The sequence below is a fragment of the Acomys russatus genome, chromosome 22 (assembly GCF_903995435.1).
Source record: "Acomys russatus chromosome 22, mAcoRus1.1, whole genome shotgun sequence".
Taxonomy (NCBI): Eukaryota; Metazoa; Chordata; class Mammalia; order Rodentia; family Muridae; genus Acomys; species Acomys russatus.
In genome coordinates, this window is record NC_067158.1 from 53,213,876 (window position 1) to 53,239,726 (window position 25,851).

The window sequence follows — 25,851 nt, forward strand, 5'->3', positions numbered from 1 at the left end:
GAGACAGGAAGGGGTTGGATCAAAGAGTCACTGAATCCAAAGGCAGGGGGTGACGACTGGGCCCCACTTCTGCAGTGACTACAATGACTTCCTAGGGACGAAGATGTCTCATAGACCATCATTTTTTTTTTTAAGATTTATTTATTTATCATGTATACATTTTGCCTGCATGTACACCTTCAGAAGAGGGCACCAGATCTCATTATAGATGGTTGTGAGCCACCCTGTGGTTGCTGAGAATTGAACTCAGGACCTCTGGAAGAGCTGACAGCGCTCTTAACCTCTGAGCCATCTCACCAGCCCTAAACCATCATTCTTTATGATCAGTCAAGAGGACACAAGGAAGAGGCTAGCACAAAGGGCAGAGCAACAAGAAAGCTCTAGCTACCACACAGCCTATTTCAGTTATGGGCAGATGTGCAGAACGGCTGTGTTGTAGGAACATTAGCCTTCTTGGAATATGTACATTAATGGAAAAGCAAGATTGACTGCAGATCCCACCTTTAACAGCCCTCTCAAGGTAGATGTGTGAACTAGACACTTTGAAGACTCAATAGATCTACAATGCATGCAAAGCATCCCTTATCCAAAGTGCTTGAGACCAGAAGTGCTTTCTTTCTTTCTTTCTTTCTTTCTTTCTTTCTTTCTTTCTTTCTTTCTTTCTTTCTTTCTTTCTTTCTGTGTAGTGAATTTTATTGATGAGTATCAAGAAAGTAGGGCTCCCTGGGCCCCTCCCATTATTCTGGGGGTCTAGGACGGAAACTGTGAGGGGAGAGGCTCAGTGTTAGGGGCTGAGGTGGAACAGGGACTCCTTAGCAGCTGAGGGCCTCTCTTTTGCTCTCATGTGGTAGCTGGGGTGGGTGGTCCAGGGTTTCTCATTCCTTTGGAGGCCATGTAGGCCCTGAGGTCCACCACCCTGTTGCTGTAGCCATATTCATTGTCATACCAGGAAATGAGCTTTACAAAGTTGTCATTGAGGGCAATGCCAGCTCCAGTATCAAAGGTAGAAGAGTGGGAGTCGCTGTTGAAGTCGCAGGAGACAACTTGGTCCTCAGTGTAGCCCAAGATGCCCTTTAGGGGGCCCTCGGATGCCTGCTTCACCACCTTTTTGATGCCATTATACTTGGCGGGTTTCTGCAGTCTGCATGTCAGATCCATGTCAGACACGTTGGGGGTAGGAACACGGAAGCCCATGCCAGTGAGCTTCTCTTTCTGGGATGACCTTGCCTGCAGCCTCGGCAGCACCAGTGAACGCAGGGATGATGTTCTGGGCAGCCCCACGGCCATTACGCCACAGCTTTCCAGAGGGGCCACCCAGAGTCTTCTGGGTGGCAGTGATGGCATGGACTGTGGTCGTGAGTCCATCCGCAATGCCAAAGTTGTCATGGATGACCTTGGCCAGGGGGGCTTAGCAGTTGGTGGTGCAGGAAGTGTTGCTGACAGTCCTGAGTGAGTTGTCACACTTCTCGTGGTTCACACCCATCACAAACAGGGCATCGGCAGAAATGGTGGAGATGATGACCCTTTCGGCCCCACCCTTCAAGTGGGCCCTGGCCTTCTCCATGGTAGTGAAGACACCAGTAGACTCCACAACACACTAGGCACCACATAACCCATTGGATGTTAGCGGGATCTCGGTCCTGGAAGATGGTGACGGGCTTCCCGTTGATGACAAGCTTCCTGTTCTCAGCCTTGACTGTGATATTGAACTTGCCACAGGTAAAGTCGCAATCTTTCTGCCCTTGCCTGCCACGGGACGGAATTTCAGACTACAAGTGAGTACCACTATGCTGGGCTGACTTGCTAAACTTGGAGTGGCAAGTATGTATAGACATCAAGGGCCTAGACATCACTCGGCTAACACGTGCTGATTAAAAGCCAGCCATGATAAAAAGCAATCCTCACACCCCCTAAAGTGGGATCTCCTCCCTAGATGTTTTCTAAATTGACCTTCTCCCCGACCCCCATGTTGTTTCAAGACAGGGCTTCTCTTTGTAGCCTGGCTGTCCTGGAATACACTCTGTAGACCAGGTGATCTTTTATGGCTACAGGATCTTATATTTTTAGAAACATGAAAATGAGAGCGGGAAGAAATTCCTGGGTGTGTGACGTCATTAGATGCCATCTCTGGTGCAGAAGACACCTAGGTCCACCGGCAGCTCTTCTGAATTAGGAGAGAAGGCATCCTTGAGAGAGAACCTGTGTCCTGTCGATGGATACTGTGGGGAAAGAGGCCGCAGTGGGAGAGCTCTGGGTTCTGTTCATTTGTCATCGCTTTGGTCATCCCTTCCCTCCAAGGATGAAAGTCCTGAGCCAATTCTGTTAGTTCATCCTCCCCAGAGAGCAAGCGTGACTACTGATGTCACCACAAGATGGCGCTATAACACAAAACTTCACACAAGCTCGCTAATGACAAACCTAGGTTCTTTTTAAGGCTTTCTTCCCCAGGGCTCTTGGTACTGTTGTGTCCTGGAGCGATCTTGCTGGCAGGAAAGTTCTGGTTCAGTAGATCTGGGGTGGAGCCTGAAATTCTGTGTTTCTAATAGGCTTTCGGATTATCCTCTTTTATTAATTCTGTCCCTGGTTCTAGGCCGGAGTTTTGTTTTCATTTCTTTAGTGTTGCACCTGATTGGAAAGGAGTGGAAGAGACAGTGGAGGGGGAGGAGTAAAGACGGGGCAGCTATCTCTGGAGCAGTCCAATCTCCAAGTCCAGTTGAGCGGTCCTCTGAGCACCAGCCGAACAGGGTGCTCTGGTCCAGGTGAGCTGAGCCAGGATCCTTCCCAGACCTTGTTTCTGGCACACATGGCTTATTTGAGAATTCAGCACAAGGTAAACAGTAGACAGTTCCAGATGCTTCAGCAAGCACTTCTAAATGCTCTCCTCAAAAGCCAAGCTAGAGGTGCCAGTAGAGTCCATCCTGGGGCGAGCCAGCCACAAACTATGAAACTGAGTGTAGTAACAGGAAGAGCTGCTTTGCTGTTGGCGTTACTCTTGCATGCACAATTGATCTATTTTAAAATACGAACTTCTGCTTTCCCACATGAGGAGGGTGTGCAGGGAACAGGACATGAAGTGAAACCATGTCTTGTCCAGAGGGGCCCTTTGACTCCTGGGAGGCCTCCGCTTCAACACTGGGGCATCTAGGAGAAGTTCCTTTTCTCTGGCTGATTCTGACCTTTTATTTTCTAGCGCTCTCTCTCTCTCTCTCTCTTTCTCTCTCTCTCTCTCTCTCTCTCTCTCTCTCTCCTTCCTCTGTAGCTGAGGATGGCCTTGAACTTCTGATATTCCTGACTCCACTCCCAACTGCTGGGATTATAGGCATGTGCCATGGTGCTTGGTTTATGTGGCGCTGGCAACAAAATGCAGCCCTTCTCAAATCCCGACGGTCTAGCAACCGGCTTTCACCTCCGTGCCCCTTATCGTTTGTTCCTAACATCTCGTTTAAAGCAAAGTTATATGGACAGTTGGTTCTTACCTACTTATCAGTTTAGTTTAATGTTTGCCCAGCTTCTTACTCAAAAAGCCAAGGCCAGAAACTTCTGCGGGCCCTAGATTAACGTAATCCTGGAGTTAGCGTTCTCCCCAGTTTGCATACAGCCCACAACAGAGAGTTCAAGCTGCCCACACATGGGGAAGTAGAAAATGGATTTTTATTGCGTGGCGTTGGCCTCTCTCTAGCTATATGCATGAGCTGACATGTGCAGGCAGGAAAAGGGGCAACGGATTGCAGGGTCAACCAACCGGAGAGGCAGTGAGAACAGGGGAGGGACCTGTGGTTACGGACATAGTACACTCTCCCTGTTCTTCCATGGACTTGTTTGGCACCCCAAGGAGTGTGGGGTGGATACTGAACAAGAGCATCTCCCTACAGACTCTGGTCCCTGCACATCAATACGCAGGTGTTTACGGTTTTGTTTTGTTATTCAACATATTATTATAGAATTCCCATCAAAATAGAATGACCGAATTTTATCACATGAAAACTGCACACAATATAGGCATTGATTATAAATTCAGCATTAGACTACAGAATAAAGATGGGACCTTTTTAAAGTTTAGAAAGTTTTCAGCCATGGCTAAATACCTCCAAGGAGAGATCAGAACTTACGGTGCTTTAACCCACTGTGACACTGAATCAAGAGTGACTTTTCATGCCTTTCTAAGTTTCAGTGAAGGCCATCGGAGGAATTTCTCACAGCTTAATACCACGGTGAAAGAGCTTGCACTTGACTCCTGGGCCCTTGTGTATAGAAAGTTAGGTTTTAAAATGTACTTCAGTCCAGATGAACTCCCATGAGGGACGCCCATATGTGTCTCATGACACACAAATGCGCCTCAGTCCCAAACTGGCAGAGTTCATTAAATTTATTTTTATGTTTAAAATTACATTTATTTACTTGGCATACATGCTACAGTGCATACATAGGGGGCAGAAGGTAACCTGTAGGAGTTGGGTCTCTCTGTTTGCCATGTGGGTGCTGCACATCAAACTCAAGTTGTCAGGCTTGGTGGCAGTCACCTCCACTCGCTGAGACATCTCACTGGTGGCAGTCACCTCCGCTCGCTGAGACATCTCACTGGTGGCAGTCACCTCCACTCGCTGAGACATCTCACTGGTGGCAGTCACCTCCACGGCTGAGACATCTCACTGTGGCAGTACCTCCACTGGCTGAGACATCTCACTGGTGGGCAGTCACCTCCACTGGCTGAGACATCTCACTGGTGCAGTCACCTCCACTGGCTGAGACATCTCACTGGTGGCAGTCACCTCCGCTCGCTGAGACATCTCACTGGTGGCAGTCACCTCCACTCGCTGAGACATCTCACTGGTGGCAGTCACCTCCACTGGCTCAGACATCTCACTGGTGGCAGTCACCTCCACTGGCTCAGACATCTCACTGGTGGCAGTCACCTCCACTGGCTCAGACATCTCACTGGTGGCAGTCACCTCCACTGGCTCAGACGTCTCACTGGCCCCAAGTCATTTTCCACCATCACTATCTCACTGCCAGTGAGTTATCTGAAACTGAAACAAGTCATACACCCATGGGGGGAGCATTAACTAATACATGCCAAGCTGCATAAACCAAACATTCTCCTCCTGGGGCTGCCCAAGAGAGTGCACATCCCCCGGGGAAAGCACAGGGCCCTTGTGTATAGAAAGTTTGATTTTAAAACGTACTTCAGTCCATACGAACTCCCATGAAGGATGCCCATATGTGTCTCATGACATGTTTGCTTTCCCAGCAGGATGAGGGCCTGAACTGGCTCTCAGCACCTATGTAAAAGCCAGGCACCTGAGGCAGAGGCAGGCGGATCTCTGTGAGTTCGAGGCCAGCTGGTCTACAAAGCAAGTCCAGAACAGTCAGGGCGTCACAGAGAAACCCTATCTGGCCAGCCAGCTTAGCTGAGTCAGTGAGCGACAAGTGCAGTGAGACTCTGCCTCAAACACTAATGTGAGGGATGGTTGAGAAGACACCCAGTGTCAACCTCTGGCCTCCATTGGCATGTGCACTCATATTTAAATGTTCACGCACACACACACACACACACACACACACACACACACAAACAATTAAAAAAAGAGAATAGTTACTCGTGGATTATTCATCGTCCTGCAGCACATGCGAAGATTATCTGCAGGCTCCAGGCCCCATCTCTGTCCGTTTCTTTGCAGGGGGCAACATCTGCACACGTGATTGTCAGGGGTTTCCCAGCTGGCGTGCATTTATTTCTCTTGGGAGAAGACAGGAACGGGGCACTAATGGATGGCTAGGCCATGCTCTTCACACCCTGCCTCCATTAAGCAGAGTTGACCGTCTGGTCTCTGCGTCCTTACTAACAGCAGTGTTGCCATGCATCCAGCCTGGCATCCAGTGACTCCCCAGCGCCCTCCATCGGCTTTCTTCAGGACCACCTCCCCAGAGAAGCAGTTTTTTGGTTGTTTTGTGTGTGTGTGTGGGGGGGTGTAGCTTATAGTATTTTCAGCAATGCTCCTGTCAGGGTCAAAGTTTCTCCAGGGAAGACAAATCAACACAGAGCCATCTTGTGTCTCCAGATTGTCTTCCTAGCCCCATGCAGTGTGCGAACCCACTGGCCCAGCATCCTGAGATACCAGGGCAGGTCAACCCAGAACCCAGAACCCATCAGCCCCATGGTGACAGTTAACAAGGTTGTGTCGCAAGAGAATTCAGGAAGATAAGCATCTTTTACTGGAGTCCCCTTGAGACACAAAGGGTACTCACAGGCGTATGAGTCTGGCCATCCGACCATCTGGTCCTTGGAATGTTTTTCAAGCCAAATGGAATCTCTTAATTCACAAGTACCCTAGAGTGGATTTTTTCCTGCATTTAGAGTCTTTGCCTCTTGGCAGCTCCAGGAAAAAAAAAAAAAAAATTCGGAGATTGGCTGACAATTAAATCCATCTGTGTGAAATGATTGCACCCAGGGAGGTCAGTTAGAAAATTAAAGTCAACACTTAGCTCTCATAAAGAACGCGGGTATGTAATCTTTTTAGCGACTGCTCAGATTTCGTTATTGTTCAGATCAAGTATTTGAACACTTCTGGGTAAACATCTGAAGACAGAACATCAAATTTAGTGGATGACAAGTTCAAAATGACCAAGGTGTCTGGCCACACACAATGTTCTCTATTTCCATGACATAATAGGTTCTGGCGCAGAGCCAAGTGAAACAAGGGCACGCAGCTGGCATAGAGACTCAGCAGAGAAAGCATCTCCAGTTTGCTGGCTCTCAAAACAAGAGTTTTCAAGTAAGGCAGCTGGATACGGTTTTTTTTTTTTTTTTTTTGTTTTAAGCAGGTTGTCTATTAAGATGTTATTGGCAAAATTTAAATATTGGACACTTTGGGGGTATTCCATTGACGTCTGCCACAGGAACTGGAAGATGTGGGGAGGGTCATCCCAGAAAAGCCAGCTTTATGAACTATCGGAGCGGACGCCCTGGCATTCTCCACAATAAGACCTCGGGGAGTCTCCTAACTTACAAACTGGCTCTTGCCATCTATATTTGTCACGTCTACTATTTTTTTTAAGTCTTTATCCCACCACAGGAAAGCACCCAGAAATTTGTATTCCTCGGTAAAAACAATGTGATGGGCCGCTGTGTCTGGGGTGGGCAGGCTGCCTTCTTCATACTGAGAAAGGGTGCTCAGCCCTGATGACGTGACACTGAGAGGCAAATGAGCAGATTTCTGGAGATCTAATTACTGTATTTTTCATCTTTTATGCCCAGATCACTAGATTTCCCAAAGACCACCAGGAGTCCGAAGCTGTATGCAAAAGCAAGGGACCGTTATTTCTTGCAGAAGTCCAGCATTCAGGGGCCACCATTTAGACAAAATGGCGATCTTGCCTTTCTAAAGGCTCTCAGGGGAATTCCAAGGGAGGGGTTGGCGACCTTTAACACGATTGGAACATTCAAACTGAAAAAGCATGCACATACTGAAAAGGTGCGGGCAGCCTTAGTCAGCGGTCATGAGTTCGTCCTAAGACAAGAGATTTATAAAGACTGGTAGTAAACTAACCCTGAGCAACCTTATCTTCCTCCTTCCTCCAGCCAGGTAGCTAGGCTGTCTCTAGTTGGCTGCCCGTTGTCTGTGGTATTCCCAGTAACTGCTGAGCTGCTTTCTGAGGAATGGAGGCTGAGGCCTGCTTTAAGCTAACAAGAAACTGATCCTGTCATGGAGTCAGCTACACTTATATAACCAGGCCTCCTCACACCCGCTCAAGCCTAAGGTTTCCAGATGTGGCATGCTGCCAATCTCTTCACAGGTAGGCAGAGTGTCAAAGTCGTTAAAAGAAAGATCTAAATGTCTGAGACCTGTCAAGGGAAGACCAAATTATGATCTCTGGTCTATTGTAAGACAAGTCTAAATAGCTTAAATCCTTGTTCAGGTCAAAGGTTATGGCATAGGATCAGAAAGTGCAGTTTGGAGAAAGAGTGGAAATCTGAGCTCCTGAGTTTAAAAAAAGGAGGTTATGGGACAAATCTAGTATGGTTGTCACATCTGGAGGACCCTTCCTTAAAGCCGTGTTGGAGCATTCGGAAATCAGTTCCCTTTCTCCTGTCGGCCTTGGAGCCCAGGCTTCTGCCGACAGACCGGTTATAAAGTGTATAGATGCTGCCGATGGCTCTCGTCACAGCTCCATGGCGTCTGCCACTTGTTCCCTCATATGAAGGATGAGCATTAGTCTAAATCCCCAGGAAGGAGCCCAGAAGCGTGGGCTTTATTGGCTTAAATACTGGAGGACTTTGATCTTTTTAAATCCCAATATCCGACTAGAGTCATTGACAGCCATACCGAGGCTTGCAACTCAGCTCAGAGTCTCGGTTGCTAGATCTCGAAGCCAGCTGCTTCGAGTGCCATGTCCCTGACAGTGATGGGGGGGGGAGAGGGGATGGGTGGGCCGGGGTGGGGGGACAGTGGCGCCAGATCTGCAGAGAGAGAGAGAGAGCACAAGGGGTGGGAGATGCAGGCCAGACTTCACACTTCTCTCTCTCTCTCTCTCTCTCTCTCTCTCAGACACACACATACACACACACAAAAGTGCACTGTCTCATTTGATAGCTTGAGGGTTTTAAGATTAGAAAGGCTGGAGAGATGGCTCAGTGGCCAAGAGCACTTGTTGCTCTCGCAGAGGACCCAGGTTAGATTCCCAGCATCTACATTAGGAGACTCACACCTACCTGTTACACCAGCTGCAGGGGATCTGACGCCCTCATCTGACCTCATTTGACCTTCACACGCAGTGCGCACACTTCCACTCAAGTACATACATTTACACATGAAACAAACAAACCCTTAAACATATTGACAGTAATATTTCTCACCGATAGCGTATGTCCTGAATTACAATGACAGGGGGACTATTCGGCCCTCTTTTGTGGCTAGAGCGTTCCTGTGCCGGGAGCTGAGGAAGTCCTGAGTGAAAGTGTGTTGGTGTGGGCACAGCCACGTCAAGGACACCAGGGCCTCAGACCCAAAACCTATCAAAGCCTTCCTCCAGGAGAGCTGAGAGGCAACGGCAAAGCTTTTCTCTGGCCGGAATCTGACTGTTTCTCAAAGGCTGAACACGGTTTGCAAAAAAGTAGCCAGAAGCATCTTCCTCCTCCCAAATGCCTGCAACCTGAGGCTGTTCCCCTGCAGAGAGCTCCTGCTAAAACAAGCTAATCCCTCCTTCCCTTTCCCTATTCCATCGCAGCTTGGGGAGGTTCTTAGTTGCTGCTGCGTTAGTGGACTCTGCTCAACAGAGTGAGCAGCACACCAGCCACCCGACCTCAAGAATTGTTCGAGCACCTGTGTGTCTACTCTTTCCTCATTCCCTCATTGCCCAGCCAGGTTTCCAGGACCAATCTGTGCAGGATGCGGCACTTTCGAAAATAGTATTTAACTTTTAACAACTCTCATCTACACACATGGAAAGCCCATATGTTTTCACATTGGTGGCAAAAGCAGTCTGAATCACTGCCAGTTAGTTTCCTTATTGTTCACTGGGTCAGATACATACTTCCTGTCTCTGTGTAGCCTTGACTATCCTGGACTTGCTTTGTAGACCAGGCTGGCCTCGAACTCACAGCAATCCACCTGCCTCTGCCTCCCGAGTGCTGGGATTAAAGGCGTGCGCCACCACAGCCGGCTTATCGGTTTATCCCCGTACTGTGTAAGGTGGTGCTGTCTCAGGTTTGCAGTTGCACTTATGGATGGAGAATCATGCTGATTTTGAACTAGAAGAGGCTTCCCGTTGTTGGGCTGACAGAGGTGGGAAGAGGACCACCCATTTCACCATATCTGTTGTTCAAGACATGTATCCGCTGCTGTGCTGCCAGGATTTGTCTAGACACTGGGGAGGCAGCTGTGCATGGAACTGGAGAGTGCCCACTCCCACACAGCTTACATTCCAGGGAGTAGTGTAAGGAGAGACATGGGAAACAAAGTCCCGCGTGTATATACTGGGCGCTGATAAGGACTCATCAGAACAGTATTTACCGTGACGGTACCAGCTTGTCAGGTAGATGTGGTGGGAGCAATAAAACAGGCAGCAACTGAAATACAAGGCACCTTCAAGGAGACTCCATTCCTACGGATTCCTCTTTTTCTAGAACCTTCTCAAGTTTCTCCCCGCCCCGCCCTGCAATGAAGAAATTCTTTAAAAAAAAAAAAAAAAATACACACATACACGGCAGCCTTCCAAAGTAATTTAAAAACAAAAGCTCTGTCATCTTAGTCCACGTTGCTGTAATAAGTCAGGGCAGGCTGGGTGGGTACCTCATACAACAAGCAGTTTCTCCTCACACCCGTGTAGTAAGATCTCCAGCTGGGGGGGGGGCTGTGGGGAGCTGGGGGGGGCTGTGAAGGGGGCTGTGGGGAGCTGAGGGGGGCTGTGGGAGTGTGGGCTGGGGTTGAGGCCACTAGGGACCGGCTCCTTCTGCTTCACACAAAGGAAGGGAGAAGAAAAGAGAAGAGAGGAGGGGAGGAGACCAGAGTGCAGAGAGTTGCGGGATCACCTATACAGCTGTGAAATATGGGTAGGTCTTTTATTTGGAGAATTTCTACATTTTACAAGAAAAATATCAGTCGTCCATGTTGATGATATAAATCTTATATTCTATAAGCTTCTGTTCTTGGTAAGACTTCTCAATGTCTTGGAGGTAAAATTAGTTCTAACGAAATCTCCATTGCTTAAACACATGAGTGCCAATGCTCTAAGATGCCCTCAAAGCATTACACATATTAACGTATTATGGTATGTTAAAATGTACTTTAATACTTTTAATATTTTATCTTAAAAAGTAAATTTGGTTCCTGACAGACTTTCAAAACCATTATATATATATATATTTAAGGGTAAGTTTTCTGCATCGACTTCAAAAATATTCCCCGAATGCCAGTTTTTAACTTGACTAAAGGGATAATCACTGATCAAATGATTTTGTCTGAAGCATCCAGGATGGAACTGTGAAGTTTCATTTTCTTTCTATTTCCTTAAGACTACATGTTAAAGGGGCTGGAGAGATGGCCCCTTTGATCTCCACATTTGCAATGTGGCACAAGCAAATACACAACAAATAAATGGAAAATAAAATTTAAAATATTTAAAAAATGAAAAAAACAAAGATCATGCTACCAGCTGCAAACAGTAATTTCCACACGTTTAGCATCCCTTCTGAAGCTTTGTTCTTTTGTAGATCTGTGCTCAAGCCTAAACTTAACTAGTCACGGGCTGTGCGATTATTATACCATCATTTAGTTTTTAAAGGTTTCCCATCCACACAGCGAGGTTGTGCACAGGTGTATAATAGGAAAAAAAAAAAAGTCCTTTAGTAGCATGCTGGCCACCTCACACAACACTTACTAAGTATCGCTATCATAGACAAGAGCAGACTGGGACAAATGATGTACCACTCTTGTTTGTTTTTTTGTTTTTTGAGACAGGGTCTTTCTGTGTTAGCGTTGGCTGTCCTGGACTCGCTTTGTAGACTGGGCTGGCCTCGAACTCACAGCGATCCACCTGCTTCTGATGTACCACTCTTAAGGGTTTGAGAAATAACTCAGTCATCAAAACGAATAATGCTTAAATCAAAATTAATGTGAAACCTACATTAAATGCATACAAAAATTTTCACAAAGATAGAGCTGATACTCTGATTTCCTCCCAGCACTCAGGCTCAGGTTTGGTTTGGCAAGATCACTAGGCTGACAGGTGATGTCAGTGTTTTCATCTTGGCCCACTTAAGCTTCTAGATCTGAGAGCCAGAGCTCCCACCCTGCTACTTTGTTTGGAATCCCTGGGGCAGGGATGTCAGAGTCCCCAACTCCTAAGGTACAGTTCCTCCTGCTCTGTACCACAACCCAGTGAGCTGTAACGAGAGAGGAAGCAACTCCCAGTGAACTTCTCTTAACTTAAGACAATGAAAAGTTCTTGTTTCGATGGGCATGGTGACGCTCGCCTTTAATCCCTGCACTCCGGAGGCAGAGGCAGGTGGATCGCTGTGAGTTCGAGGCCAGCCTGGTCTACAAATCGAGTCTAGGACTGCCAAGGCTACATAGAGAGACTCTGTCTTGAAAAATCAAAACCAAAACAAAACAAAACAAAAAAATTCTTGTTTCTCAGGCAATGCATATGTGCTGTGGCATCTCATTAAAACCTTTTAAGAGTAAGGTGTAAACATTCTGTTATTGCTATTGTTGTATAGAGGATTAAATCAGGACCACAGGCATGCTAAGCACACACTGTACCACTGACTTCTGACACTCTCCTCCCACATGAAACTCCATAAAAAATGCATCTGGTAAGTAGTGTATATTGTTATTACATTGATGCTATTGCCAGTGCGCTGAAAAGCCGAGGAGTTCCCAAAGACACTACACAACAGTCAGTGGTTTGCCAAAGACTATCTCCTGAGTCATTTTCCCTTTAATAGTTCCAGTAAACGGAGAAAGCCTCAAAAGCCCACCAAAGGTGGCATGGTCTTGCAATATGAGAGTAAGAAAGTCCACTTTTTAGAGTTCCTATGGGTCTGACATGGTACTGTGTGCACTCAACACAACATCTTATTCAATCTTTCCAACAACCCAACGAAATGCTTGGCACTATTATTCCTACTTTTCAGACCGAGAAGCTAAAACTCAGAGATTAAGTAACTTGCCCAGGGCAGCCTAGGAAGTAGTAGAAGAGGAGTTTGAATCCAGATCGGTCTGGTTCCTTTTTGCTGGGAGTTCAATCCCAACCCAAACTCTAAAGCAGCGGCTTAGGTTGTGCTGACCAAGGTGGGTTGCACTCTCCTGGCCAGGGCTCCCTCCTTTTTCTCAGCTGCTGTGGCGTCACATGGCAGAGAGACTTTGCCTGCATGGTAACTATATCATTAGTTTACAAACCCAGACTAGGTACTCTGTGAGAACGCTCTTGTAGCCCCAAATCCCTTGATGTAACCCAAACACCACTGCCAACCCTCAGCCACCATTGGCCACTTCAGACTCCAGCAGCAAGCACTCCCCACCGAGTCATCTCCGCAACCCTCTTTGTTTTTTTGTTTTTGTTTTGTTTTGTTTTTGCCATAAGGTCTTGCATGTAGCTTGGGGTACCCTCAGCCCTCTGCTTCAGTTGTTTCTAGAATTTCAGGAGTGTGATCCATGTCTGACTTCTCAGCTCCAACAGTTTGTTTCTGTTTGTGGTGTGGGTGATGCTGAGAGTGCAAGCCAGTGTCCTGTGAGTGATAGGCAGGACCCTATCGGTTAACCACACTCAAGATCCTGTGTGTGTCCGTACCACTTAGCTACCCCCAATACCTACTGCAGCTGTCTGTGTGACTGTAGTAACGAGTCACTGTGTCTCTGGGGCCAGGCATGCGATAAACATCTTGTCAGACACTTCAGCTCAAGGAGTTCTCCGGAGACTCCCTAGTTTGCATGAAAGCCGCTCACCACTATTTTCATTGAATGTGGAAAAAACACCCCAGTGCACACTGAGTTATGCTTATTAAGGTTTTTTCTAACACTTCCAGTTTATATTCACTTAGGGGAGCCAGTTTTTAACTTTTAAGGAGTTTGTGAGACTGTTAAAAGCAACCAACACTAAAAAATTGAGTTGTGTCTGCTTGTAATTTGAACAAATGGCCTTAAAAACAAAAATAGTAAGAACTCGAACCCTCCACTTTCTGATCATTTTACCATGCACACCCTGCCTGTGCCCTAGAGACCTTTTATTTCTACTGGATTAGCATGATGAAAACACTGAACTGCGACATTTGTGTCTATGTCTGTCCAACTCCACCGGCAATGATGTCACATTAACACCTTGAAATTGGTCATGAAGGGAATGTGTGTGTGTGTGTGTGTGTGTGTGTGTGCGTGCATGCATGTGTGTGTGTCTGTCTGTCTGTCTCACAAAATTGGCAAACACCAATCAGAAAACTCACAGTGATCCACCTGCCTCTGCCTCCCGAGTGCTGGGATTAAAGGCGTGTGCCACCACCGCCCAGCTTGCTCATTGTAAACTTTATATGTATGGAAAAGTGTGAAACAAAACAAACACTAAGCTGCAGGCAACAGTGATAATGCTTTTGCATATTTCATCTAGGCCTTTTTCTATGCGTATCTTAACTAAATTGAAACCGTGGTGCTCTTGCAGTTTTGCACGCTGAACTTAATGTAGGTATATAAGCCGCCTGCTTTGCTAACAAAATGCCTCCACTCTGCTTTAAAAACTTATGGTTGGAAATGCATAATGCAAAACTCACTATCTTAACCCCTAATGCTTTATTATATTTATTCATTTATTTAGTACATACACAAGTGTGCCATGGCATGCATTTGGAGGTCAGAGAGCAATTTGTGGGAGTCAGTTATCATCTGAACTGAAGCTGTCAGGTTTGACAGCAGGCACCCTAACCCACTGAGCCATCCCACCAGCCCATTAACTCTGATATTTTAAATGGCTATACAGATGTCCCTAATTGAACACAAGACATTTGTCCCTCCCTGGAAAATTGGAATGTTTAAATTTAACAAGCTTGTGAGGAAATATTCATCCATATCTCAACTTATTCTCTGGGGTGGATTCCCAGAGCCACCGTTACTAGATATGGAACACACACATTTTACAGGTCTCAACTCATCACCAAGTCACAGTCCCTTCTTATTGGCACTGCATAAAAACGACCATTCTTCTGCCGCTGGCTAGTGTGATGATCTAATAAAATGGAATAATGTCAGCCTCAGTTGGGGAAGGCTCCACAAGCAAGTGGACCCATGTGTTACCAGTACCATTGCCTAGCCTGTTGCTGCTCTGCCTCAGGAAACAGCTCAGCTAAAAGGAAGTGGAGGACCCACTCCACAGGCCAAGGGAAGCCCAGCTTCTCCTTCCTCTGGAGGCTAGAGAATCCAGTTTCTTAGGGTGACCACAGTGAGAGCATGGACAAAGACGAGCCGCCCAAGGAAAGACCAGATGTAGTTGCTTGTGGCTGTCAATCCCAGTTCTTTGGAGGCTGAGGCAGGTGGATTGCCTGGAGTTTAAGGCTAGCCTGGGCTACAGAGTAAGACACTGCCCTGAGCCTAAACTCTTAAGAAAGGAGGAAGAAGAGCTGGTGAAGCTGCTGGGATCAGCTCAGTGGACAGAGGACTGCGGACAGAAAACCAGTTACGCTGCATTTCATGCAGGAAATACATTTAACAGCAAGTTCTTGAGGGAAACAAGCAGAACTCAGAACTCACAACAGCAGATCAAAAGCAGCAGCCTCCTTTCTTTTCTTTTGACAGTGAAGAGAAAAAAAATAATATACAAGGGTTTTTTGGTTTTTGTTTTTAAATTTCTTCCTATAGTTTTTTAAAACAAAAACTTCTTATACTCTAAGTTCATTACAGAACATTTAGAACACTCAGGGAAACTTGTTTTGTTGTTGTTGTTTGTTTTGTTTTGTTCGTTTCTTTTGAGATAGGCTTTCTCTGTGTTGCTTTGGCTCTCCTAGTTTTGTAGGCCAGGCTGGCTTTGAACTCACAGCGATCTACCTGCCTCTGCCTCCCAAGTGCTGGGATTAAAGGTGAGCCGTCATGCCTGGCTGGGAAATTATTTAATAAAATAAAAACTATGTGTATTGATCAGTACTCCACTAGATATTAACACAGTAGAAGTTTCTAACTGCTACTACTGTTTTATTATTTCTCATGTGTGTGGGTATAAATATTGTCTTACTTTCCTACTGCTATGATGAAACACCATAACTGAAAGTAGTTGAGGAGGCTTCCATAACTGGCTTCCATAAGCTGAGTCAACAGTCTATTGAGGGAAGCCAAGGCAGAAATTCAAGCAGGGCAGGAACCTAGAGGCAGGAGCTAATGCAGAGGCCATGGAGGGGTGCTGCTTACAGGCTTGCTCAGCCTGCTTTCATATAGAGCCCAGGACTATCAGCCCAGGGAAGTCCCCACCCACAGTGGGCCGCCCACCCCCATCATGTGTGTGTGCACACATATACATGTGGAGGTTAGACAACAGCCTCTTGTGTCATTGCTCGGGTGCTGTCCACCTTTAATTAATTAATTTACTTTTTTGAGAGAAGTCTTCTCACTGGAAGTCACCAGATAGACTAGCTTGGCTGACCAGTGAGCCTTTGTGGCTCCACCTGGAGGCAGGCAACCCGAGGGCAGAACTTTGAAAGCCCAGCATTAACAGCTACAGAAGGTCACAGTGAGGCACAGAACTTTGATAGCCCAGCATTAACAGCTAGAGTGAGGCAGAACACCATGCTTGTCTCCCATTCAAAGAACTCCACTTAAACAGCGGACATGATAATGTATTTAAAACGCCCCCTCAGTCCTGCTGCGGATGGTTCTGACATTCCTCTATGAAAAATTAAGAGATGCATCTGGCAGCTTACATAACAAAGCTGCCAGGCTTTCATGCAAAAGGACAGACTTGGCAAACCTGAGCCTTTGCCCTTAGCTCTTATCCTTCTTGGAATGAAGAAACAGCCAAGGGACATTTTTTTTTTTTTTTTCAGACAAAAGGAAAAAGATCTATTTGCTTTCAGCATGGAAGTGGAAACTCAGGAGGCTTGGGTCTTGACAGTGTGTCCCAGCTTTGGGTTGGTGGCCTGTAAAATCAGTGCGTGAGAAGCCTAGCCTCCCCATTTATTTCAGCACAGCACCATGAAGGTGAGTTTTGTCCTTTGATGGGTCCTAGCTACCCCAGAAGAGAAAAAAAAATGTGCATCTCATACCTCAGTGCTAGGAAATAGAACTGAGCCATGTGGGAAGTTTACTCTGTGAATGCTGCACTTTGGGGAGCATGTTTGAGCAATCCTCAGTTCATATCTGGGGATCTAGAGGTGTTGGCTAGTCTACCTGGCTACCAGGCTAGCTACCTTAAGGGTCCTTTTTTTTTTTTTTTTAAAGTATAAGTCATTTATTTTCCTTCTAGTCCTTAGCTCAGTACATAGATGGCTTTTCTTTATTTTATTTTATTTTTAATTTATGTGCATTGGTGTGAGGGTGTCAGATCTTAGAGTTACAGACAGTCATGAGCTGCCATGTGGGTGCTGGGAATTGAAGCTGGGTCTTTTGGAAGAGCAGGCAGTGCTCTTAACCACTGAGCCATCTCTCCAGCCCCTAGATGTCTTTTCTTTACCCTTTGGGTTGACAGTTTTCTTTAGGTTGCTGCTGCTGCTGTGATAAAGCTTAGCCTAGAAGGCCCTCAGGTCCAGCGCCATGGCCCTGAGCTCCCTGAAGGCTGCTTCATCTTGTTCATGTACCAAGGCCCGGTAATCCATTACATGGGTCTCCTTGGAGGCCTTGGCCACAGCATCCCCGCCTCCCGCCCCTGTTCTGAGAAGTACTCGGAAATAGTTGTCTAGAAAGCTTCTACTTCGGTTTTGACAGCACCTTCTCCCGAATTGCCACTCAGAAATCATTTCCATCCTCAATCTTGGGGACCAGGTGCTGGATCCATGTGATTACCAGAATGCACTTCTCTTTGAGAGGCCAGATGTCAGGCTTAACCAGAGGCAGCAGGACCGGAAGCTTCCCATTCCTAGAGAGAAAGCCGCATTTAGGGACTTCTTTCTTCTCCTGCTTGTCTGTTTCCTCCTCATCATCCTTGGGTGGAGGGATCTGCGATGGAGATGTCCAGAGAAGCCCTGTGGGAGGAGAGGTCAGCCACATTGAGGGATCCTCCTGCAAGAGCTGACTCAGGTGTAGGATTTTCTGTGCAGAGGAAACCGTCAGCCTCCTGGAAAAGAGTTTGTCTGAAGGCATGCACCTGTTTACAGGCTTCTCCACTCAGGCGAACCCCACAAGGCGTGGCCTTGCTTCTTCAGTCTCCCCTTAAGGGCACTTCTTATCTTAACCTGTTGTGGTTAATTTAGAAGTATGGCCTAATAACTGTTTATTATTAAGCTAATATTTTCTAATCCGCTAGCAACCAATGAACACATAGACACCTGTTTTACCTGTTATGTTTTTTAAAATAGCCTTGGTTCACCTGGGGCAGGGCAGATATCAATCCCCTAAACTACCTTCCATATCTCCCTGCCCCAGTCCCGTGCCATCTGCTTCTAATAAATTCTACTGAGCTACCTCCCATCCATAATCCCAGATACTCGCTAATGTTCCTTGTCTGGGCCAAGCCCCCCCTCCCCCAACCTATGCTAGCTATGTGCTTCTTCTCCAGCTCCCTCGTGGTGGCGGCCTCCTTCTTTCTTCTAAATTCCACTCCTCTTCTGGTCTCCGACTGTGTCCCTTCCCAAGAACCTCTCTGTCCCACAAGCCCAGGAACCTTAGCCACGCCTATCCCATGTGGCTTGCTTGGGTGTGTTGGCTTTTTATTGGTCAAACAGGAATAAGTTTTTAGGCAAGGTTACAAACATTTTGGGGTACGTGAGTCTGCTTATCTGGGCAGCAACCAGACCAGCTCCCAACATTAACCTATAATAAAAACAATGATATCAGCTTATAAAGTTTAAGTAAGTTGTTTAACATAATAAGATATGAATGTAAAAGCTGGAATTCAAACCCAAACTGGCTTCAGAGATTGCATTTGAATTCTAAGGTTTTCTTGTCTATTTGTTTCCTCTTTTTCCTCTTCTTCTTTTAGTTTTTTTTTTTTTTTTTTTTTTTTTTTTTTTTTTTAAATCAGATTTTCTTATCTCTCTGTAGCCCAGGCTGCCCTGGGCTCAAAAAGATTGGTCAGCATCTGCCTTCTGAGTGCTGAGTGCTGAGATTAAGTATGTATGCCTCCACCACCTGGCTTTATTGCTACATTTTTCATCTACACCTTGACCTGCATTTTTCACCCCTCAGCTTGGAATTCAGCAGGAGATGTCACAAATTCGGTTGCAGCCTCTTCGACCTCCCAAAGCTTCTCCTGAATTAGGTTGTACACATACAGGACTGACCTAACGTCTCAAAATCCTGACTTTGTGGGATAAATTCTAGGAAGCTCTGTACCCTTTAGACTTGTGAGGTGTCAGGGGCTGAACTGTATCAACCAATAGGTCGTACCCCTCATGGGACCATTCTTCGAAATGCAAGCATTGCAAGTGTAGTTAAGAGAGGAACATTAGTATCGGACAGAGTCCAGACCATAGATGTCTGTATGAAAATGGGAAATTAGCACATAGAAGCAGACCTGCAAACCGGGAAGACAAGGTGAAAAATCGTAGGGAGAAAACAGCCAAAAGCAAATCAAGAAGAGGCAGGGAGCAGACCATACCCCGCCCTCCCCTGCCCGCCCCCCACCTCCCTGCCACCGCCCCCGCCCCTGAAACCTGCTCTCATAAGGAGTCAACCCTGCTTACACCGTGGCTGTGAGCATCCAGCCCCGGAACTGGGAGATGATAAACATCAATTGTTCAGTCTGTGCAGAAGCAGTCTCTGCACAGAAGTCCCCGAGGCTACTACAAAACTGCTTGCTAAGGAGTTGAGGCTGGGTTGTGAAATCTAGAAGTGTAATTTGGGAAGTGTAGCAGACCTAGAGGAGATGGAAGAAGCCAGTTAGAATGACTGTTGCAACTCCATTACAGAATAACAGTGTTCATGGCTCATGGCCACTCCCCATTGTGTTCCATAGAAATCCCTGGTCCCGACTCAATAGTCTAGATAAGACCATTGACAAACTGCCCCTCCTTTTCTTTCTCCTCCTCTTCCTCCTTGAGATAGGATCTGTGTAGCCCAGGCTGGCCTGGAATTCAGGACCCTCGTACTTTAGCCTCGGAAGTTGCTGAGATTGCAGGCATATACCAGCATGGCTGACTGCAATATGGTTTTACCTAACTGTTGACAACCATATACTTGTCTCACTTGTCCTAAACCTCATATCCAACCACACCAGGACACCAGCCTCAGAGTGAGTCTAGGCATCTCAACTATTGCTCTCTATATTGTAATGGTCTTTCCTGTCTTCACCATTACATACTGAGGCTTCCTTCAAGACTCATTGGAAAAACTATCATTTCTGGGTCTTTGTTTTGTGTTTGTTTGTTTGTTTGTTTGTTTTGAGACATGGTCTTTCTATAGAGCCCTGGCTGTCCTAGAACTCGATATGTAGACCAGCATGGCCTTGAACTCACAGAGATCCACCTACCTCTGCCACCCAGGTGCTGAGATTAATTAGCTGTTATTTCTATTATTTCTAAAATGGCTAAGTTAAATAATCTCTGAATGTTATGATGTGTTCTCGTTTCATTACTCTTTCTACATCTGGAGACATAAAGACTTCTTTGATTCACTAGAAGTTCCTTAGAACAGTGAATTTACAGTATCTGAAGTCATGTGTAAACTACGTCTTCCACTGCCCCTCAATCCCTCTGCTAAGTGGGAACTGAGATGAGAACTTTATATGCAGGTGATTTACGTGGGAAAGTAACACCAGGGCCCAAGAGTGAAGGGATTCAGAGGGTGAACCCAGAAAGGACAATGGAAAAGTCAACCTGAAGTGAGCTGAGTTGGAGTTTTCCACTGTTGACCTGGCACACAGAAACACACATATCTGCAGAGCGAAGAGCTCCTCTTGATTCTATGATAAATTCAACATACGTGGTTATAGCAAAGAAACAACCGACTCCTGTAAGTGTTTGAAATTAATGGTTTGGGGGGCCTGGAGAGATGGCTCAGCAGTTAAGATCACTGGCTGTTTTTGAAGAGGACTCAGGTTCAATTCCCAGCACCCACATGGCATCTCACAACTGTCTGTAAGTCCAATTCCAGTAACTCTAATGCCCTCTGCTTGCCTCTGAGGGCACCAGGCATGCATGTGGTGCACAGACATACATCTATCCACATAAAACAATAAAAAAAATTGATAGCACTCAGGAGGCAGAGGCAGGCAGATCTGTGTGAGTTTGAGGCTAGCCTGCTCTACAGAGTGAGTTCCAGGACAGGACAGCCAAGAGTACACAAAGAAAGCCTGTCTTGAAAAACCAGAAAGAAAGGAAAAAAGAAAAAAGAAAAAAAAAAAAAGAAAGAAATAATTTCAACTCAAAGTATAGCATCCCACTATTTTTATTAGCACACACTAGCGGTAAACTAGGGCTTAAAAACACAGATTGCCATATCATAAAGTCAAATCACTTTAGGTTCAGGCAGGTACCAGCAGCACCATTGTTAGGGCTCCCCAAAGCAGCAACACTGATGGGGTGAATATTGTTTGTTTGTTTGTTTGTTTTTAGAGACAAGGTTTCTCTGTATAGCCTTGGCCATCCTGGACTCACTTTGTAGATCAGGCTGGCCTCGAACTCACAGCGATCCACCTGCCTCTGCCTCCGGAGTGCTGGGATTAAGGGTGTGTACCACCACGCCCAGCCTGGGGTGAATAGTCTTATCGCTGTATGAAACATGTTCCTTCTGCTTGGCTAACCAGCTTGACATTAATGGCTGCTCTTAGGTTTGCCCAGAAAAGTCCATGTTTGCTCTTCTCTGTAGGCCATTCCAAATAAGTCCTCTGTGCCATGAGGGTCTTCAGCTTGTGGTAGTTGGTAGGGATGGAGTACTGTGGGATGGGTTCCAGCAAGATCAGGATCAAGTTATCAGACCCCTCGTGGAAGAGATTGTGATGGGCAAAGTAGAGCTCATAATGGCACCACTCACTCTGGATGAAGTGGGGGGACAACACAAAGATGGACTTGTAACTCTTCTCAATGAAATGTATGATGTTCTCCACAATGCTCTTGCCAGGGACAAAGTTTCTCTCGTGGAGGCAGACCCGGATGCCATCCTTCTCTAGGTTTGGAAGCAATTCACTTTTTACCCAGGAAGAATCACGCCCACTGTATGAGACAAAAGCATGGAACTGCAGGTTTCTCTGGAATTCCTCTAAGGGGATGTTCCTGGCCCTGTGCCGGGTCTGTGTCCACTGACAAAGCATCCTGAGATACCAGGGCAGATCGAAGTAGAGGCAGAGGAAAGCCACGGTGGCAGCCAACACCAGCACGCTGGCCCCGATGGTGACAGTCAGCAGAACAGCATCACAGGACAGTGGAGAGAGGTGGAAGTCCTTCAATGGGGTTCCCTTAGTGCTTTCTGGGTAGTCACACGTGTAAGAGTCAGGCCAGCCTGCCACCGCGTCTCTTGACAGCTGGCTTATGTTTTTGACAAACTCTCTCAGCTCACATGTACATCGGAATGGGTTGTCGCCCGCTGCTATGGACCTAATATTCTGACAGCTCTGGAAGAACTCCTCGGAGGGGTGGGAAACTGAATTATGGTCAACGACCAGCACAGAAAGGCTGCTGAAGGCCCCGCACCCGGGAAGGTCAGCTAAAGAGTTGAATGCTACGTTGAGTTCCTGCAAAGCTTCCATGTGGGTGAGTTCTTTAGGGATGGCCTTTATTTTGTTGTTGTGAAGGTCAAGGACCTTGACCTTGGGAGGCAAGCACCTGAAAACAGAGCCGGTAAGCATATTTGAAGAAAGATTTAAAACCAGCAAGCTCTTAGTCCAAAAGCATTGGCTTCCCGTATCACTGTACCTTAAAGAATTCTGGCTGACGTCTAGATTTTGTAGAGACATCATCTTCTCAGACATAAGAACTATATTTTCAAGGGTTTTTAACTGATTCTTTTGCAAACTAAGTGTTTTCAATTCAATTAAGGTTCTACAATCTTTAAAAACTATGTCTGTTAAAAGGTTGTCGGTAAAGTCCAAATACAGAAATGGGCTAAGTTGGGACGGGCACAGCATGTGGACCATGCGTGTTCCTGATACTGTAACGTTTTGGATGTTCATGTTGGAAAAGATACTGTAAATGTAACTTTGCGGGAAACTGAACACGTCGCTGACAACTTGATGTATCGACAAAGCCTTCAGGGAAGTGTCGGAATAACGGAAACGTGTGAGGTCAAGGTGACCTTGCAGTTTCAGGTTTGAAATTGAGAAACGCTCGATGGGTAGTTGCCAAACCAGCTGGAGCAAAGAAATGAAGGAGCCCCATGTTGTTTCCACATTGTTTAGGATGAGATTTGACAGCTTCGGATTCCTCCTGAGCGCTGACAGAGCGCGTAAGAAAGAAGAGCAGCCGTTGTCTTCATGCACACACTTGATGTTAGACAGTTCCAAAGTGACCGTCGTCCTCACTGACACATCCAGAAGAAAACGAAACTCTCCTTTCGAAGGGAAAACAATGTGCAGGGTCTCAGCGCTGATGTGCTGAAGGCACGTGGGGTCTTCTCTCTCTCCGTAAGTGTCTCCTAAAACCAGCAAGACTTTACTGATGTTCGAATGAGCAATTGGCTGCACACTGGAATTTTGCACCTTAGAACCACTCAATCCCAGAAATTTGAGTTGGGACATATTGCCAAACTCTTTGCATATGGGCAGGGCATCAAATGCATTGAAGGAGAGGTCTAAGTGCTTGAGGTTGACTGCTGGGTGGCAAGAGATGACCCTTAACTCATTGTGGGACAGATCCAAATATTCCAGGTCCAAGTTGAATTTGAAAACACTGATGTCAAGATACTGGAGTCTGTTGTAGGACATTATCAAGACCCTCAGCTTGGACAAAGAGAGGATGTCAGAAGTCTGGAGCTCAGATATATTGTTTTGTGATATATTTAAAATAGTTGTTTTCATGGGTAGGTCCTTGGGCACTCTGGTGAGGTTTGCTTTTGGCCTCCTAATGATAAGCTCACTTTCGTCAGATAATTTGATTTTGATAAGCAGAAGCCCCAAGACAATGATGCAATAGAAAGTGATAGAATTTGTTTTAGTCATTGTATTGACATTCCTGAGGTGGCTGCTACTCTTCAGAGCATCTCCACATAGGTACAGATCCTAGAAAAAAAAAAAAAAGTCACATCACATGATTATATTAAATTAGGCATTTAACATCTTTGTTATTAGAGATGCACAAAATGAAGGCTACAGTCTCCCCAAACCAGAAAAGACCGATAAGTTAGGTAGATGGTAGATAGATAAACAATAGGTGGTGCAAACGCTAATCAAACAAATACCTAGAGAGACATAGGTGATATGGGTGTAGATAGGTATGAATATAGACATGTAAATATATGTAGGTGTGTGTGTGTGTGTGTGTGTGGTGTGTGTGTGTCACAGTGCATGTGTGGCAGAGAACCTGTGGGAGTCGGTCCTTTCCTTCCACTGTATAAGGCCCAGAGACTAAACTCAGCTTGCTGGGTTTGGTTAGCTCGTGCCTTTACCCACGCAGCCATCTTGATAACCCCAAACAACTTTTTATACGGCAGGAGCTGGAGGAGGGTCCAAAGAGACCACAGTCCTGCTGATGCCTGGCTTTGAACTTTCAGCCTCCTGAATAAATTGCCATTGCTTTAAGCCACTAAATTCATGATGATTTATGGCAGGAGCTGTAGGGTTGGAACACAGATGGTACCTAGAAACTCCTTATCCTGGATAATTTAATGCTAACTTGATACAAGCTAGAATTATCTGAAAGGAGGAAACCTCAATTGAGAAAATACTTCCATAAGATCCGCCTGTAGGGCATATTTTAAAAGCAATGATTTATGAGAGAGGGTTCAGTCCATTGTAGGTGTGGTGGCGTCCCTGGGCTGGTAGTCCTGGGCTCTATAAGAGAGCAGGCTGAGCAAGCCAAGGGGAAGCAAGCCAGTAAGTAGCACCCGTCCAAAGCCTCTGCATCAGTTCCTGCCTCCAGGTTCCTGCCATGTTTGAGTTCCTGTCCTGACCTCCTTCAGTGATGGAACAGTTAGGAAGTGTAAGCCAAATAAACCCTTTCCACACTAAGTTTCTTTGGTTGTGCTGTTTTATTATAGCAGTAGTAACCCCAACTAAGACACTCCCCTGACTCTGACCCTCTCAAGCACTTATTGAAAATCCAGGCTGAGACTCAACTCAAGCCCTTTTATGCTTTGACATGAAAAGTTCAGGTATCTCATAACTTTGTAAAGAGAGCCCTGGGTGGCTGAGTGAGAACTGCCTTGGCATCACTTGTTACCTACACAGGTTTTTTTTTGGGTCTAACTTTGGTCTTACTCAAAAGCTGTTAAAGATCACAGTTGAAAGTTCATTCATTCATTCATTCATCTACTATTTATCCAGCCAATGTATATGAGTTGTCCACTAGCCATGTTTTAGGGCCTAGACACAGAACAGCGAAGAAGACAAAGGCTGGTAATAAACAACTAACTTTAATTTCACGGAGTGCTGAAGTGTAAAAGACCGAGTCAGGGGAACGGTGATCACAGCGACAATCAGCTTTGGTTGGTTCACTGGAGAAAGCCTTTTTGAGGTGGCCCTGGGGTAGAAACTGAATGAGGCCAAAGAACTGAAGGAAGAGCCCTTCTAGCAAATAAAATAAAATAAAATAAAATAAAATAAAATAAAATAAAAGGCAGATACAAAGTCCGAAGATGGACCTTGGCTGAGCTGGTAGGAGGAACAGGGAAGTCAGGTAAGGCAAACACAAGCAAAGGCTTAGGGTTAAGATCACTCGAGGCCTTCCTGATCACAGCAAGGAATCGGGGTTAGAGCCCATGTTAGTTACTTCTCTCTGCTGTCAGGAAATATCCTGACCAAAGCAACTTGCGGAAGAATGGGTTTGTTTTAGTTTATGGCTCCAGGGGACAGAGTCCATTATGGCGGAGAAGGCCTTGCAGTGGGAGCAAAATGGATGATCACATCTTCATCCATGCACAGCAGGCAGGAGGGGAGGGCACTAAGGCTATAGATCCTCAAAACCCACCCACAGTGACATACATACTTCTCCCACAAGGCTCCACACCCCAAAGACTTCATAATAACACAAACTAGGGGCCCAATGTTCAAACGTGTGACCCTTTGGGGGCCACTTCCCATCACGTCAGATCCTACCTAAGTCACGAGGACATTGAGTCATAAGAATAATGTATCCAT

The 25,851-nt window shown here is 46.1% G+C and overlaps 2 protein-coding genes and 2 pseudogenes across 2 annotated transcripts; all 4 read right to left on the reverse strand.

Moving 5' to 3' along the window:
- Positions 1–840: 840 nt before the first annotated feature.
- LOC127205760 (glyceraldehyde-3-phosphate dehydrogenase-like) lies at positions 841–4,931 on the reverse strand (annotated as a pseudogene).
- A 677-nt stretch (positions 4,932–5,608) lies between these two features.
- Positions 5,609–8,756, reverse strand: Tlr10 (toll like receptor 10). The gene is given in 14 exon segments (XM_051165002.1): positions 5,609–5,737; positions 5,841–6,068; positions 6,131–6,387; positions 6,390–6,590; positions 6,593–6,782; positions 6,865–6,935; positions 6,938–7,052; positions 7,055–7,105; positions 7,107–7,242; positions 7,744–7,856; positions 7,858–7,924; positions 7,926–7,990; positions 7,993–8,144; positions 8,711–8,756. Coding segments are annotated over 14 exon segments (1,821 nt in total).
- Positions 8,757–14,629: 5,873 nt separating this feature from the next.
- On the reverse strand, positions 14,630–19,356 carry LOC127205762 (proteasome activator complex subunit 2-like; annotated as a pseudogene).
- Positions 19,357–21,237: 1,881 nt separating this feature from the next.
- Tlr1 (toll like receptor 1) lies at positions 21,238–23,769 on the reverse strand. Its single transcript, XM_051164794.1, has one exon. It carries the CDS (start codon positions 23,713–23,715, stop codon positions 21,328–21,330), a length of 2,388 nt encoding a protein of 795 aa, XP_051020751.1. The 5' UTR covers positions 23,716–23,769; the 3' UTR covers positions 21,238–21,327.
- Positions 23,770–25,851: the final 2,082 nt, after the last annotated feature.